Source organism: Leptonotus elevatus, chromosome 19 (assembly GCF_054856555.1).
Source record: "Leptonotus elevatus isolate MCC_2025b chromosome 19, RoL_Lele_1.0, whole genome shotgun sequence".
Lineage (NCBI taxonomy): Eukaryota > Metazoa > Chordata > Actinopteri > Syngnathiformes > Syngnathidae > Leptonotus > Leptonotus elevatus.
In genome coordinates this window covers 3857985-3871779 of record NC_141257.1, presented here as the reverse complement: position 1 = coordinate 3871779, position 13795 = coordinate 3857985, and the positions used below count along the sequence as shown (strand labels likewise).

At 38.8% G+C, this 13795-nt stretch overlaps 1 protein-coding gene across 5 annotated transcripts; it reads left to right on the top strand.

The window, feature by feature from the left end:
• The first annotated feature begins 51 nt into the window (after positions 1-51).
• tuft1b (tuftelin 1b) lies at positions 52-13613 on the top strand. 5 transcript variants are annotated; one of them, XM_086062092.1, is made up of 13 exons: positions 52-245; positions 391-580; positions 1767-1820; positions 10252-10350; positions 10431-10508; positions 10594-10659; positions 10746-10835; positions 11187-11294; positions 11747-11970; positions 12061-12166; positions 12477-12560; positions 12648-12742; positions 12839-13611. In XM_086062092.1, exons 2-13 carry the CDS (start codon positions 476-478, stop codon positions 12909-12911), a joined length of 1182 nt encoding a protein of 393 aa, XP_085918218.1. In that variant the 5' UTR covers positions 52-245; positions 391-475; the 3' UTR covers positions 12912-13611. The 5 variants fall into 5 exon arrangements, with proteins under 5 accessions (XP_085918218.1, XP_085918217.1, XP_085918220.1 ...); XM_086062091.1 differs by having other exon boundaries at positions 10249-10350; XM_086062094.1 differs by lacking the exons at positions 52-245; positions 391-580; positions 1767-1820 and adding an exon at positions 4549-4689 and having other exon boundaries at positions 10249-10350; positions 12839-13609.
• Positions 13614-13795: the final 182 nt, after the last annotated feature.

Below are 13795 nucleotides of genomic sequence, written 5' to 3'. Positions count from 1 at the left end.
TTAATTAGCTTCACGGTAATTACTCAAGACATCAAGCTGCCGTAAGGACTCTTCGCCAGTCCTGACTTATCAAGAGGGTTCAAGAACTCTCCGATCGAATAAGAAAAGAGCTTCTTTTTTTTTTTGGAGCCAGCAGATCTTTAAACAACATCAAACAGCAGACAACAACAAAAAGTGGAGCAAATAAGCAACATTTTTCCAGCATTTCATCATCCGACTGAACATCCTGCAGGCGCATTCATCCGGTAAGTAAAAAAAAACAAAATAAAAAAAAAAACACAAAAACAAAACTTCACCGTTCCTCCCTAACATGCTTGAATATGGAAGATGTTTCTCAAGGTAAACCAGTTGGGCACTCGTGAGGTAAATCAAGCTTATCCTATTTTGCAGGTCACAATGCAGAATTAAGTCGACTAACATGCTGCGATCAGGCAAAAAAAAAAAAAATGTGACAAATAGTCCCATTTGAGAGGCCATGGCGTCGTTTTGGAAGAAGATGAGGCAGGCGTCCGACGGCCGGATGCTGTGGTGGACTCAACGCCGATGTTTGACGCGTGGAGCGGACGTCAACATCTCTCAGGTCAGCAAGCTACTGTACTTTCATGTTCAAACTGAGCACAATGTTAAAGGGGATTACACTTTTTTTTTTTTTTTACAGTACAGCTCAGTTGTATATAACTTTTACATTTAAAATGGACAAGTATAACAAATTGTAGTAATGAAATAAAGACAAAACTATGAAACAAAAAACGTTTAGTCTAAAATAGACAAATACACAAATTAGAACAATATATTAGACTATAAACATATAAAATACAAAATTATGTTTTGATACTTATATTTTCTAAGAAAAACATATTTGGGTTGCTTACACGTGACTTTTACAGCTCAATGCCAAACTCTTAAATTTAGTTTCTCTGCAGTACCCAAAATATGATCAAATATGGCTTGTTTTGTATTTTTTTTCATTTTATTTTGTTATATGTTTACTCCAGTTATTTTGTTTAACTTTGTATCCTTTTTCATGTTCAAATAAACTCAAACTGAAAAGTGAGGTACCACTAGTGCTACATAGGCTCCCTCTAGTGGTATGCAAAAGAATTACTGAATAGAATGCTAAACAACAACAGCAACAACAAAACTTATGTCCAATTTTTAATTAAATTTGATGTCCTTGCTGATCACTATAGTGCACTTAATGAATGATACGATCCATTTTAGGAGCCACAACCCACAGTTTGTAAACCCTTCAGCCTCAGTCCAGACCTTTGGCAAATATTGGAAATATTTTTCTCTTTATTTTTAAATTACCACTCCCCCCCCCCCTGTAATCTCCTAAAATTCCAATTATTTTCTTGCTCTTTTTTTTTTTTTTTACTTTCTTCAAAAGATCTTTATCTTAATTTCAGCAAACGTTGACATATATATATAAACATGTCTTTTTCTGTTTTATGACATAACAACCACTTAGCACTTAAATCACCCCCGCCTATCACAAGACAAGACCATAAACGCATAAAGTTGAAAAGAATATACAAGAATTGGGTTCATTAAGGTAATAAAACGTCTGGTTGACATGGCAACTTGACACGAGGCTTGTCTTGAAGCTAAAGAACACCTGCGAGGTTCGACTTGCACTTGGACACGCTCCACACACACAAACACATCACGTCAGTGCACACACACACACACACACGCACACACAGTCTCACTTTACACAGCGTCTCTCTCACTCACTTTGTGTGCGCGTGTGTCTTTTTTGCAAGATGACAGGCGGGAACCGGAACACGGACGACGACGACCGGCCAAGCAGGAGCACCGTGAGTAACTAAGCTAAGCTAACCAGCTAACTCACTCACGGGATCATCTGACTCGTTAACTTATCGCAACTTTGTCGTGACTAACCAAGCGCGTTTGTTGTCGTCCAATGATAATTTTAAAAGCATTTATATGCATGTTAAGGCTACAGCCCAGCACTTTGCAAAATAAATAAAAATTAAATGGCTAACCTTTTTGTTTTGTTTTAAGATAGTTGTAGTTACAATATTTATGAAATAATGACAAGATAAAACAAGACTCTTGAATCTGTGACGTCATCGCCGTCAGCCGTTTCTTTTTGTGTGTTTTATTTTTATTAAGTCATGGCTGGTGTTTTTGTTTTTCTTTAAGCTTCTTTGCTTTGCTGTTTTAATACTAAATAACATACAAATACTACGCCAGAAATATTACTCGGAAAAGATAGACTCATCCTGTGTATTCTTAAAAATCCAAAAAATAAGAGTGAAAAATACTAAAATGATAGCAGAAAAATACTGTACACAAATAGAAAGAAATGTAAAAATATTAGAAAGTAATGCACAAATATTTTTGACTAAAACATGAGGAAAAATATGCTAAAAAAACTTTTAGATGAAGAATTATTAAATTAATATTAGACTACTGTTCAATAGTACAGTCGTTTATGAACAATATGTAGGATGTGATCATGTGTCTTTTGTTAGAACTATTTTTCTGTTACAGTTTGTTTGATTGTGTTGACTCAAGTACATCCAGTCAGTTTTTTAAAGTGCTCTGTTATAGTTTTTTTTTTTTTTTTTTTTAATAATGTGTTAAAAATTATCATATTTATTTTTAAAAACTCTCTAAAACAAGTACTGTATTAGATATTCTTATTTTATGTGCAAGAATGGTGCCTGGAATCAGTGGGTCATTGCCTTTAGTTTACTTGCCACGTTGCGTAAGTGTGTGTCACAATGCTCGGTTTGTTATTAACTAAGTGATGATGTGTCACTGTAAGTACTCTCCTGTACTTTCACCATTTTGGTTCTTATTTGCCTTACGTAGGCCTAATGTCGTTGTGATTTATGATGCCCTCCAGCCATGTTTTTACTACTTAGTTACTTGAAGTGTTTCTGTAGCAGTTTAGAAGTCAACACCGTTGTCTCAAAATATTTCTTTGAGGCGCTCATAATGAAGCCGAGAGCTTGACAGATGGGGAACGGCGGCGGTCTCAAAGAAGGCAATCTTGTATCATTAGGATGAGTCACGTTTTAACAACTCTGCTCGTTTTGGGGCATGTTTGAGCTACCTCAAATGTTTTCTGTCCTCAAAGAAAAATGTGGCCAGTTGCGTCATTAAGACAACATGCAAACCTGAATATTTTTCAAATTACGCAATATAATCACATCATTTTACCCCGACAATTACATCTGCGCCACCTGGGCGTTTTTATGATTAGTTGAAAAGTGTTTTTTTTTTTGTTTTTTTAAGTGGCTCAGCGTTGTTCAACAGTGTTTTTATTGCCCTAAGCCCTTGCATGAATGTATTTTTCCGACCGCAGGCAGGAATGAACAATTAAAAACTGTCCAGGAAATGCAGACGTACACCGTCGAGCCCGGACAAATACAGTCATGTCACGGAGGGATTTGCCGCTAGGATGAAACCTTTGAGGAAAAGCTCCCTCTGCCTTTATTGCCTGCATTTTTTTTGTGGGTGTACGCATGTGCTTTGACTTCTTGCGCAAGGAACATTTTGCTAGACATATTGTGTTGTGTCAACAAAGACTTTTTGACACTTGAGCTACAGTGAATGAATGCCCTTGTGTTAGTGGTTTAAGGTTAGATTAGGCCCAAAAAAAAACTGTGTTGGGTTTTCAAACAGGGCCAGAAAAACCAAAGAAAAAGCTAAACATTCAAAGGAGAGATGGGAAATTGTCAGAAAGTACAAGTAAAAACCTTGCCACAGTTTGGCTTTAGCCCTAGGTGCTAGCTAGCTAGCTCCCTAGCTAGCTCCAATGGTACTCGTTTACTTGCTACCTAGCTAGCTCCCTAGCTAGCTCCAATGGTACTCGTTTACTTGCTACCTAGCTAGCTAGCTAGCTAGCACCTGGGGCTAAAGCCAAACTGTGGCAGGGTTTTTACTTTCTCACTGGTCCCATATAGCTAACTAGTTTACAAAAGGTGACGATGACCATATAACAGGAAGTTGTGGCATAATAGTAGCACAGCAGTGGAAGCGCTCTCTTAGCAAGCGCGTGCTCTCCGAAGTCAAATGTAACGAAGGCCACAGAAACAGGCTTTTAGCATTAGCGTAGCGCTGAAAATCTTAGCATAGCATATTACGCATAGCTTGTAAGTCCCATGGGAGAGAATTAGTTTGAGGACATGAATAGCTTGCTTGTTGTACAAAGAATCCTATAAAAACAGTAACATGCCAGTACAGCAGGTGGCATTTGGTTTGCTTGCCCAGTTGCGCACACTCCCGTGTGTGTTTGTGTCTTATCGAGACACCTCATTAATCTATCTACCTTACGTAATACATTCCTCACACCGCTGCCATTAACACCGCTGTCGCCTGGATACTCGATGAATAATTCATCCCTATAATAATATACTATAGTTTAACAGTATCACTTAATTTCAATTGATTGTAGTGACCAGTGTGGTCCTGCAGGGGATGCTGTAGCAGCCGCAGCTGGACCACACATGCGCGGGACAATCCGGAGTCAAAACAGGGTTGGGCGGCTGGCTGGTGAGCCTCACCCAGACATTTAAGGCGAGCAGGCTTCCCACGCTCTGACTCACACACACACACACACACACACACACGCACACACTCACGCCGGCTGTCTGGATCGCAGCTCCCCTGGTCCATGCCAAGAAGACCACCGTGGTGTTCGTCTCTGAGCAGGTAGATATCACCAGAAGAGAAATTGTGATTTTTATTTATTTTTTTGCTTGCACCAAGCAATTGCGATTCCGTCAGGAACTGCGTGTGAATGCTGTTGAAAATGAATTGAGGGTGGAAATGTCAAAAATGTAGCATAGCAGTCCCGAGATTCTTCTTTTTGTTGTAATTTTGCACTGTGGAAAAACAAATCAAAATGCTTAGTCATGAGCGTTTTAATTGCTCCCTTCTCGTGCAATGGACGAGTCCATCTTAATGCGAACGTGCAGGCTTGTTTCGGGAAGAGGGTAGCAAAACAAAATTACAAACCTGTTGTGTAATTGTGAGTAATGGTTTGTCTATTCATGCCCTGTGATTGGATGGCGACCGGTCCCGGGGCAGCATAGGTTGACTGAAGACTCTAAATGATGTAATGTATGGGTACCATTAGAGCTAAAGTAACTGACCAATGACAAAAGTGCAAATGATGCGGAATGCTGAATTTTCAAATCCAAACAGTAAATTGTTTGAATTCAGGATTGTTGGTCGATCGTCAACTACATTTGTTTATATTTGTTACTGTAATAATCTATGTTGTGTTTTGTCATGTTGCTTGGCGATATAAAAAAAACAACAACAACAGTCTGCGGCAAGAGACGGCTGGAATTCACGCATTGGCGCGAACGTTGTCGCTGCGCCGTTGTCACAAATGTTGATCTACGACCCGCGAACCTCGGCACCACATTTGCAGCGGCCGTGTTAAAAGGAACACTTCCCTGACAACTTGTCCGTCGTCGTTTTTTTTTAGCTTTTGTCTCATCACAGTGCTCCGTGTCAATCCGCCATGTCGGAAAACACAATTTATTCCTGCATGCTGCTTTCACTGACACAGTAGTAGTAGAACTCGTCGCACGCATGTCATTAGCTACGCACGTCCGATGCTTTGCCAAGTGTGCGAATCTCCGCCCCGTTTTATCTTATTGTCTTTTTATCTTTACTTTCTCGCAGTGAAAGCAGGAAAAAAAATAGCATTTTATGGGAATGACATTGGAATTTCATGAGGAAAAATATTGAGATTTCTTGACGTGATAAGTCGTATTTTTTTTTTACAGGAATTGTTTAGTCATATTACAAGGAAAAAAATATTAAGAGTTATGACAAAGTCAGTTGTATTAGGAACACTGACAGTTGGTAATATTGAATAAAAAAAATTAAAAAAAAGACTTGAGAAGAAACATTTTATTTAAAAGATGATGGAATTTATAAATTAAAAATTCTGGAAATTTAAATTTATGTGGAAACTTTTTTAATGCGGAAAGCATTACTTGGTGAGAAAAAAGTTGTAATAATACTCGAAAACTGTTACATTTTATGATAAAAGAAAATGGAAAAAAAGACCAATTACATTTTACCAGAAAAAAAGTTGATAATTTTCAAAAAATTTGATTTTATGAGAAAATTGGCTGATTTTATGACAAATGTCATCGTTTGACAGAAAAATATATAATTTTGCAGGAATGTTTTTTTAAGTTGTAGTATTAAAAGAAAAATATAGATATTGTATAACAGAAAAACAGAACATTAAGTAAATAGTCAAAATTTTTGTTGAATAAATTTGTCATTTTGTGATTAAACATTAGTAATTGTAAAGGTAAAATTCTGGGAAAAGGATTTTACAATAAAAAAATATTTGGACTTTTCCTTGTAAAAAATAAATTTTTTATAATTGTTTTTTAGAATTGTATATAATTTCATAAAGTGATAATTTTGCAAAAGAAGTCACAATTTTAAATGAAATTTCTGCAAATCAATAAAATTCTGTTAAAATTGTTGAGATTTGACAAGCCAAACATATGTAATGTAATGTTAATCTTTTTTTTTTACGAGCAAAAAAATGGAACATTTTAGACGATTTTAATTTTTTTTTAAATTATTAATACAAGAAAAATATCACACTCTTAAAGGGCAAAAGTGGTCTACAAAGGTGAAAAAAAGAAAAAAGTTTTCTTGTGTTTTAAGTCTGAATTTTTTCAAGAATAAAACAATTAGAGTTTTATGAGGCATGTTTTGATGTCACAACGCTTTGAGGTCACATCTCAGCACAGGACAGATTGTCACTGCATTTCATTGTTCTGCACTTGTGCAGTAAATTTGATTTCATTCTATCCAACATTTCGTTTGTGCATTGTGCGCTCCTCGCAGGGCGTGGACGCCCTCCAGCCACTCGCTGATGGTTTTCGCAGATTTCAACGTGCTGTCACTCAAGCCAAAATAGTTAACATGACTGCTAACCCGGAGCTCCACTCAAGTATGTGGCGGCGCTTCCCCGTCGACATGATTCAATGAGTTTTCCACCAGGAATGGAACGCGGTGTTCCGCTGGAGAAACCGCCATTACATCATTGACATTTACGCACATTGAAGCTCTCTCTTCAATCGTGGTTTTTGTCAGCCTTGAAGTGGACGTGTTTTGCTCATTATACAGACTTTCCCAGGGGAAATGGTGGAAATAGGATGAATCCGTTCTGAAGATGAACACGTTTAAACTATGAGAGCTCTGTTTTTAACATTAACCAAGTACAAGTATAAAAGGAAGTTCATGACTAATGTAGGCTAAAACATGACGACAATTAAATATGCAACACTGGTAAAGCTTAAAGTGAAACTTTCACAGAACAGACATCGGCAAAGGTCACAAAACTTTTTGTCTGGGATTTTGATGAGAAACTCACCAAAGAAAATTACACAAAAAAAGTTAAAATTTTATGAGAAAAAGTATTAATATCAAGATTTGTTTTTACATGGAATAATATTAAAATATTCCAGAAATTTTATTACAAGAAACAGTCATTATTTTAGGGTTAAAAGTTGGAAGATTCCAAAAGAAAATGTAAATTATATACAAAAAAGATAAGTTTAGTCGGACAAAAGAGATTTTTATTAGAAATGCAAATGTGTTAGGTAAGAAGTCATAATCTGATTAAAATAAATAAATAAAAGTATCACAAGAAGTGTCCCTCTGAAAAATGTATCAAATTTTTAATTTTCAAATAATAAAACTATTATTTCGCGGAAATTTTTTAGTAATTGTAGTGGTGAGTTTAAATAAATAAATCAAATAAGCTAGCGTCGAGCAACTAGCCAGTCGGTGGCGGCTTACTAGCGCTAGCAGCTAACATTAGCCATCAATGCAACCTGCCTTTGTGCCTTGAAATTCCAAAGAACAACTTGGCTGAGTATTTTCACACAATTTAAGCCAATGTTTTTTTTTCTATCTAACAACAACAGGTTGCTAATTTGCTAGCTGTCTCGCCCCTCCCCCTGCGCTCTATGTCAACGTTATTTACGGCTAATTACGCTTAGCCTAGCGCCGCTTGACTTTTCAATGCTCACATTTCAACTTAACGACCTAACGCGACATTCGGAGAATGTGTCATTGAGTGTATCCACGGATATTTAGTGTGCGGCAGTGTGGTGCGAAACCTTCTGCGTTAACTCTCATTTCCACGAAGGTGACGTAACTTTGATGATTTAAGACCCTCTTGGATTTTATGAACTGCGTGGTGTGCGGCTCTCACCTGGCTGCGAAACCTGGGAAAATAGTTGAGAAAATGGTGACATTTAATCTCCAGCCGACCTGTATTTTGGTGTGTGAAATGTGTTGTGACCACAAATAATGCATCACTGCAGTGCAAACTCAATAGCAGAACTATTTTGTTTGTTTGTAATTACCATATCATTATTTATGGAGCTAACGCCCATGCAGAGAATAATAACAATTAGTGAGGTTTCGGTTCTCACACACACATGCAAAAATTGCACAAATACTCGCACTCTGTACTTCAGTATGGATACTTGTGTATTAAAAAAATCGAAACAGTTTTTGTTTATAATTATATACAGTCTAAAGAGCTAGCTTGCGCTGGCTCGGGCTTTTATGCTATTTCCTCATAGCTCTGCTTTTGTTGTGAACTGTCTAACAAAAAATGGTAAATGCTAATGATAACTGAAAAAAACACACACGTTACGTGCGCCTATGTGTGCTTTTTCAGAATACTTGGAAAATTATACTTCCCACACAAGTTTGAAGGCTTAGAAAAATCATTGAGTTAGCCTCTCCAGCCACTTAGCATGAACTACGCTATCAACAAGTTGGCACGGAGGACGGGTTCTAATTTAAGCCGCTGATAAGATGTAAAGCGCAAAGCCAGACGGGCTTCTTACATAACACCTGCACACGGGTTCAACGGCGAGTTTTCTTTGCACATTCAAGAGAAAAGCTGGTGTTAAGTCAGTCTTTGCTTTTGACAGGTGTTCCCCTGAAAAGGATTACGCCCCTTCAGTTTGGCAATGTCAAGTGTGTAAATACATCAGTGGGATTAACTCATTCACTGCCATTGACGGCTATAGATGTCAACAAATCATTTGAACTATTTCTATGAGTTTAACATTTTTTTCCCATTTTTGTTAACGAGTATGAAAACCTAGAAATTATTTTTTTTGTACATTTAGAACAGATATAAAATTTGTGATTGTTCGTGAGTTAACTCGTGAAGTCATGCGACTAATTACGATTACAAATTTTAACCGCCTGATGCCCCTATTTTGTAATCATCCTCTCTCTTTTTTTTCTTTTTAATAATCATTTTTTTCTTTTTAAGAAAAGATTATTAAAAATTAGGAGCGTCGGGCGATTACAATTTTTTATCGTAATTAATCGCATGACTTCACTAGTTAACTCACGATTAATCACAAATTTTATATCTGTTCTAATGCAATTATAAAAAAATTCTAGGTTTTCATCCTCTTGTTAAAAAAGTGGGAAAAAATGTTAAACTAATAGAAATAGTTATAATAATAAAATTATATTTGACGTCTATAGCCGTCAATGGCAGTGAACGAGTTAATAATAAGTGTTTTGTGAGAGAAAATCTACCTTTTATGGCTGTGTTTGCGCCTTTTTGTTAAGATGCAATGTGATTTTTTCTTTTGAATGTTGTGGTTCAATGCGCTTTGGTCAAGGACAAAAGTTCCCCAGGTGCTCTTTTGTCTTTCCCGTGAGATTTATTGTCTTGTTGAAATTCTGTGTGACTTTCAAGTTGTATTTTCATTTAAAAAAAAAAAAAAAATTATTATTATTTCGGCTTTGGTTGTATTGATATTTTTGTTTCAATGTAATAACTATAATAAGCAAGTTTTGAGACATTTGTGTCACACACAAAAAAAGCCAAACACATACGTAGTGACCCTTTTGAAATTGTGACGTGACATCCTTTCTCCTGAAAATGTCACGCGGAATAACCAAATGAGTCCTTGTATTATTCTTATTGCCATGGAAAACAGTGTTGTTGTTGTGAAGGCATGGGTGGCCTGATTGTTTTTGCAACTCCACTCACTCGTGACTTTGCCCAGGGGGTGTAAAAAAAACGTGCCCTTATTATGGGTTGCCAGGCAGCCGCTGTCTCGCCGCTACGCATCCTCAAATGCGGGACGCTTGAGGGCAATCATGTGTCCCTCTGCAAGCCACGCCCCCTTTGTTTGTATCTCTCCTCCGGGGTCCACTTATCTCGCACTTGTGCCGCAGCAGGACAGCAGAGTCGCATCGGTGCCGCCGAGAAATCCCGACGAGCAGGACGCGACGGCCCAGCTCGTCACTCCCACAGAGGAAAGCGAGGACGTCATCAAAGTGCGTGAGCTGTTTTGGCCATTTTTGCCGAGCGTTCGTCCTCGCACGTGCTGTGGACTTAGCGACGGCGTGTGTCGCAGGTGTACCTGGACGGCGTGGCCGAGACGGCGGCGGACAGCGTCAGGATGTTGACGGACGAGGTGTCGCAGATACAAGAGGTGAGGGCGGCATCTTTCATCAGAAGGGTCGCGGCGAGGAATCCGTGACGTGTGAATTGTACGTAATATATTTCCGAACGCTCAGGTGAGGTACTGTCTGAAGACCCTGAGGGAGCAGATGGCGGCCAGACAAAATAGCAACGTCAAGAAGGTAAGACGAGAAAAAAAATTATAATTGTAAAAAATGAGTCAAATGAAGGTAAACGGAGCAGAGATTGAGTGTGTCGTCTTCTTCAGTATCCCACTAACGGCTACATGGTCAACAACATGCCCAACAACCCGACACCCGTCACCAACGGCAACATTTACAACGACACTGACCATGACGTAAGATCATTAACATCTACAGTACGTACGTGTGTATTTTTGTGTATCTTTGTGCTTCCTTCCCATTAAAAAAAGTAATCAATCAAGCGCATTGAAATGATGATTAGAGAGCAGATCCGTTCCTCCGGATGTTTTGCTCACACACACACAAACGCACACACAATCCGATTTCCAGCTCGTTAAAGACACACGGGAACGTCTCGGCCCAGAAAATAGCATGAAAATCAAATCACGCAAGCAGCAGAAGCTAACGTAGTGCCCCACGTCATTATTCCACCAGGGCATGACAGAAAATCAAAACCCAAATCACTGCTTTTCATCTTCTTCTTTTTTTTTGGTGTGTATCCTCAGGACGGCGACGATAATCACGTGCAGTACTTGAGGGAAGAAACCAAGCGCCTCTACGCTCAAATGAAAGACATGGAGAGTCGGCACCGGGGGGAGAGAGAGCGGCTGCAAGTGAGTGCGTTTATTAGCGAGGTGCAGCCTTGAGTGCTCGTCTGAAACTGGCTTCATTAAAATCACATTGAAAGGGTGAAGTCAGGCGAGGTTAGCCAAAACCAGACTAAGACAAACAAGGCTTAACAAATAACACATTTCTAAAATAAGATCATCTATTTTTAGCCTAGCCTTGCTATGGTTAGGTTAGGTTTACGCTAGGCTACGCTAACAAATAACACATTTCTCAAATAAGATAATCAATTTTTAGCCTAGCCTTTCTAAGGTTAGATTACGCTCAAGATAGGTTAACAAATAACACATTTCTAAAATAAGATCATCTATTTTTAGCTCATGCTAGGCTAGGCTAACAAATGACACATTTAGAAAACAAGCTAAAATAGACTAACAGATAACACGTTTCTGAATGGCCAACAGTGGAAGTTGTCAAAATGGAGTCTTTTCCTTGGCAGATGGAGTCGGAGGAGCAACGGGCGTGTCTGGATGCGCAGTCGGAGCGTCTCCAGCAGGCGGAGACGGAGTCGGCGGAGCGAGACCGGCGAGCGGAGGAGCTGCAAAGGCTGCTGGACAACATGGAGGCCGAGAGCGGACTCCTGCGGGACAAAATGGCCGCCGGCGAGGCCGAGCTACTGCGGCTTCAGGCGGGCAACGGCGAAGGGAAGGAGAAAGAAGACAGGTAATGAAACGTAATGAAACGTATTTGTTGTAAAGACCGCTTTTGTGTGTGTATTTGTGTGCGCGCGGTACTGACAGTGCGTGTTTACAGATGCGGCCAGTTGGAGACGCAGGTGGCCGTTCTGAAGGAGAAGATCCACCACCTGGATGATATGCTGAAGAGTCAACAAAGGAAAGTGCGACACATGATTGAACAGGTACACACACAAACTCTTAACCTTTCAAGTACTCAGGAAGCCATTAGTGAGGAAATAGCATCAAGTAATTGTGCATTGAAACCAAACTCGTTAATTAGTCACTCTTTGGAAAATCAGCATGACTCTTGTGTTTTTGTGCGTGTGTGTGTGTGTGTGCGTGCGTGTGTGTTTTTGTGCGTGTGTGTGTGTGTGTGTGTGTGTGTGTGTGTGTGTGTGTGTGTGTGTGTGTGTGTGTGTGTGTGTGTGTGTGTGTGTGTGTGTGTGTGTGTGTGTGTGTGTGTGTGTGTGTGTGTGTGTGTGTGCTATACAGCTGCAGAATTCCCGCACTGTCCTCCAAGAGCGAGATCGAGCCATCGGGGATCTGGAGGAGAAGGTGGCCTTCCTGGAAGCTGAGGTCAGACCATAGACTGTAGAATATACCCCCCCCCCCAAACACACAAAAAAAGTTTTACCTTTCTACTTTTACTTTACGCGCACACAGAACCGAGAGATGCACGACCACATGGAACACTTTCTGGCAGGCCGGGACCCCCCGCCCCTCAAGTGCGCCGAGAACAAGCCAGTTGTCGTCTACAGGTGTGCTTCGCTAACTGTTAGCCCGTCCGTGCTAATCAACAAGAAACCATTTTCATGTTTGACCACGTTTTGGATGTATTTATTTTTTTGTCGTAGCAAACCTCTGATGCCGTCCACACACGGCAACAAGTCCCTCCCCTTCATCAAAGTCATCGAGATCAAGTCGTGAATGACGGACAGCGATCAATCACAAAGTGTAAATATGTATTTAACGAGTGCTTTGCAACTCACTTCTCATGATCGTGCCCCCCCTCCTCCCTGCATATTTAACGACTGTATAGGCGTGATAATGTAATCCAGAGTCACTCCTAGTCCTGAGAGGTACTGAATGTGACTTTAAATGTAGATATGCACTGAAGTGCACTCACTCTGTTTGTGTAGTAAATCAGTGAATAAACTGGATTTAAAGGCACACATATGCTATTTTAGCTATCTTGTAAATTGAAAGACACATGACTGAATTTCACTGACTTGTAAATTTGAAGTGTGCACTGTAAACGAAATTTAAGAAATAATTATATGAGAATAAAGTCATAATCTCTGTGAGAATAAAGTATTTTCTTTTTTTCTTCTTACAAGAAAGTCATATTTTTCCTCCCCTAGGAAATAAAGTGGTAATATTAGGAGATTAAAATGTTTTTGTTTTGTTTTTTAACCAAAAGAACAGTTTAAGTAGTTATAAATCCGATTTTGTGTCTATTAAATCATGACACAAGAAGTCTTATTTTGAGAAAAAAAATCCTATGAAATTAAATTGTATGAGATTACATTTTTCTAGAGAAAGTATTTCCCCCCCCCTAAAAAAATAGCAATACTCATCTTTTTATTTTTTAGAACTGGCATTTATTTTGGAAAACGGTTTCAATATTTTCTAAGAGATTTTTATTGTGCACATCAATTTGTTTTTTTGTTGTTTTTAAACTTCTGAATCCTTGTGAGATTTAACAAAAAAATAAATTTGTTTGAGAAAATTGTCCTTTTTTGTTGTTGCAAGGAATATAAAATTAAAACCAGATTTATTTATTTTGGGGGGGGGGTGTACAACAATAGTAG

Bases quoted from the DNA above. Each gene is read 5' to 3' on its own strand.
- tuft1b (XM_086062091.1), top strand. From the start codon at position 476: ATGGCGTCGTTTTGGAAGAAGATGAGGCAGGCGTCCGACGGCCGGATG. The intron at 10,509-10,593 runs GTGAGGGCGGCA...CCGAACGCTCAG, and splicing joins AGGTGTCGCAGATACAAGAG to GTGAGGTACTGTCTGAAGAC. The intron at 11,295-11,746 runs GTGAGTGCGTTT...TTTCCTTGGCAG, and splicing joins GGGAGAGAGAGCGGCTGCAA to ATGGAGTCGGAGGAGCAACG.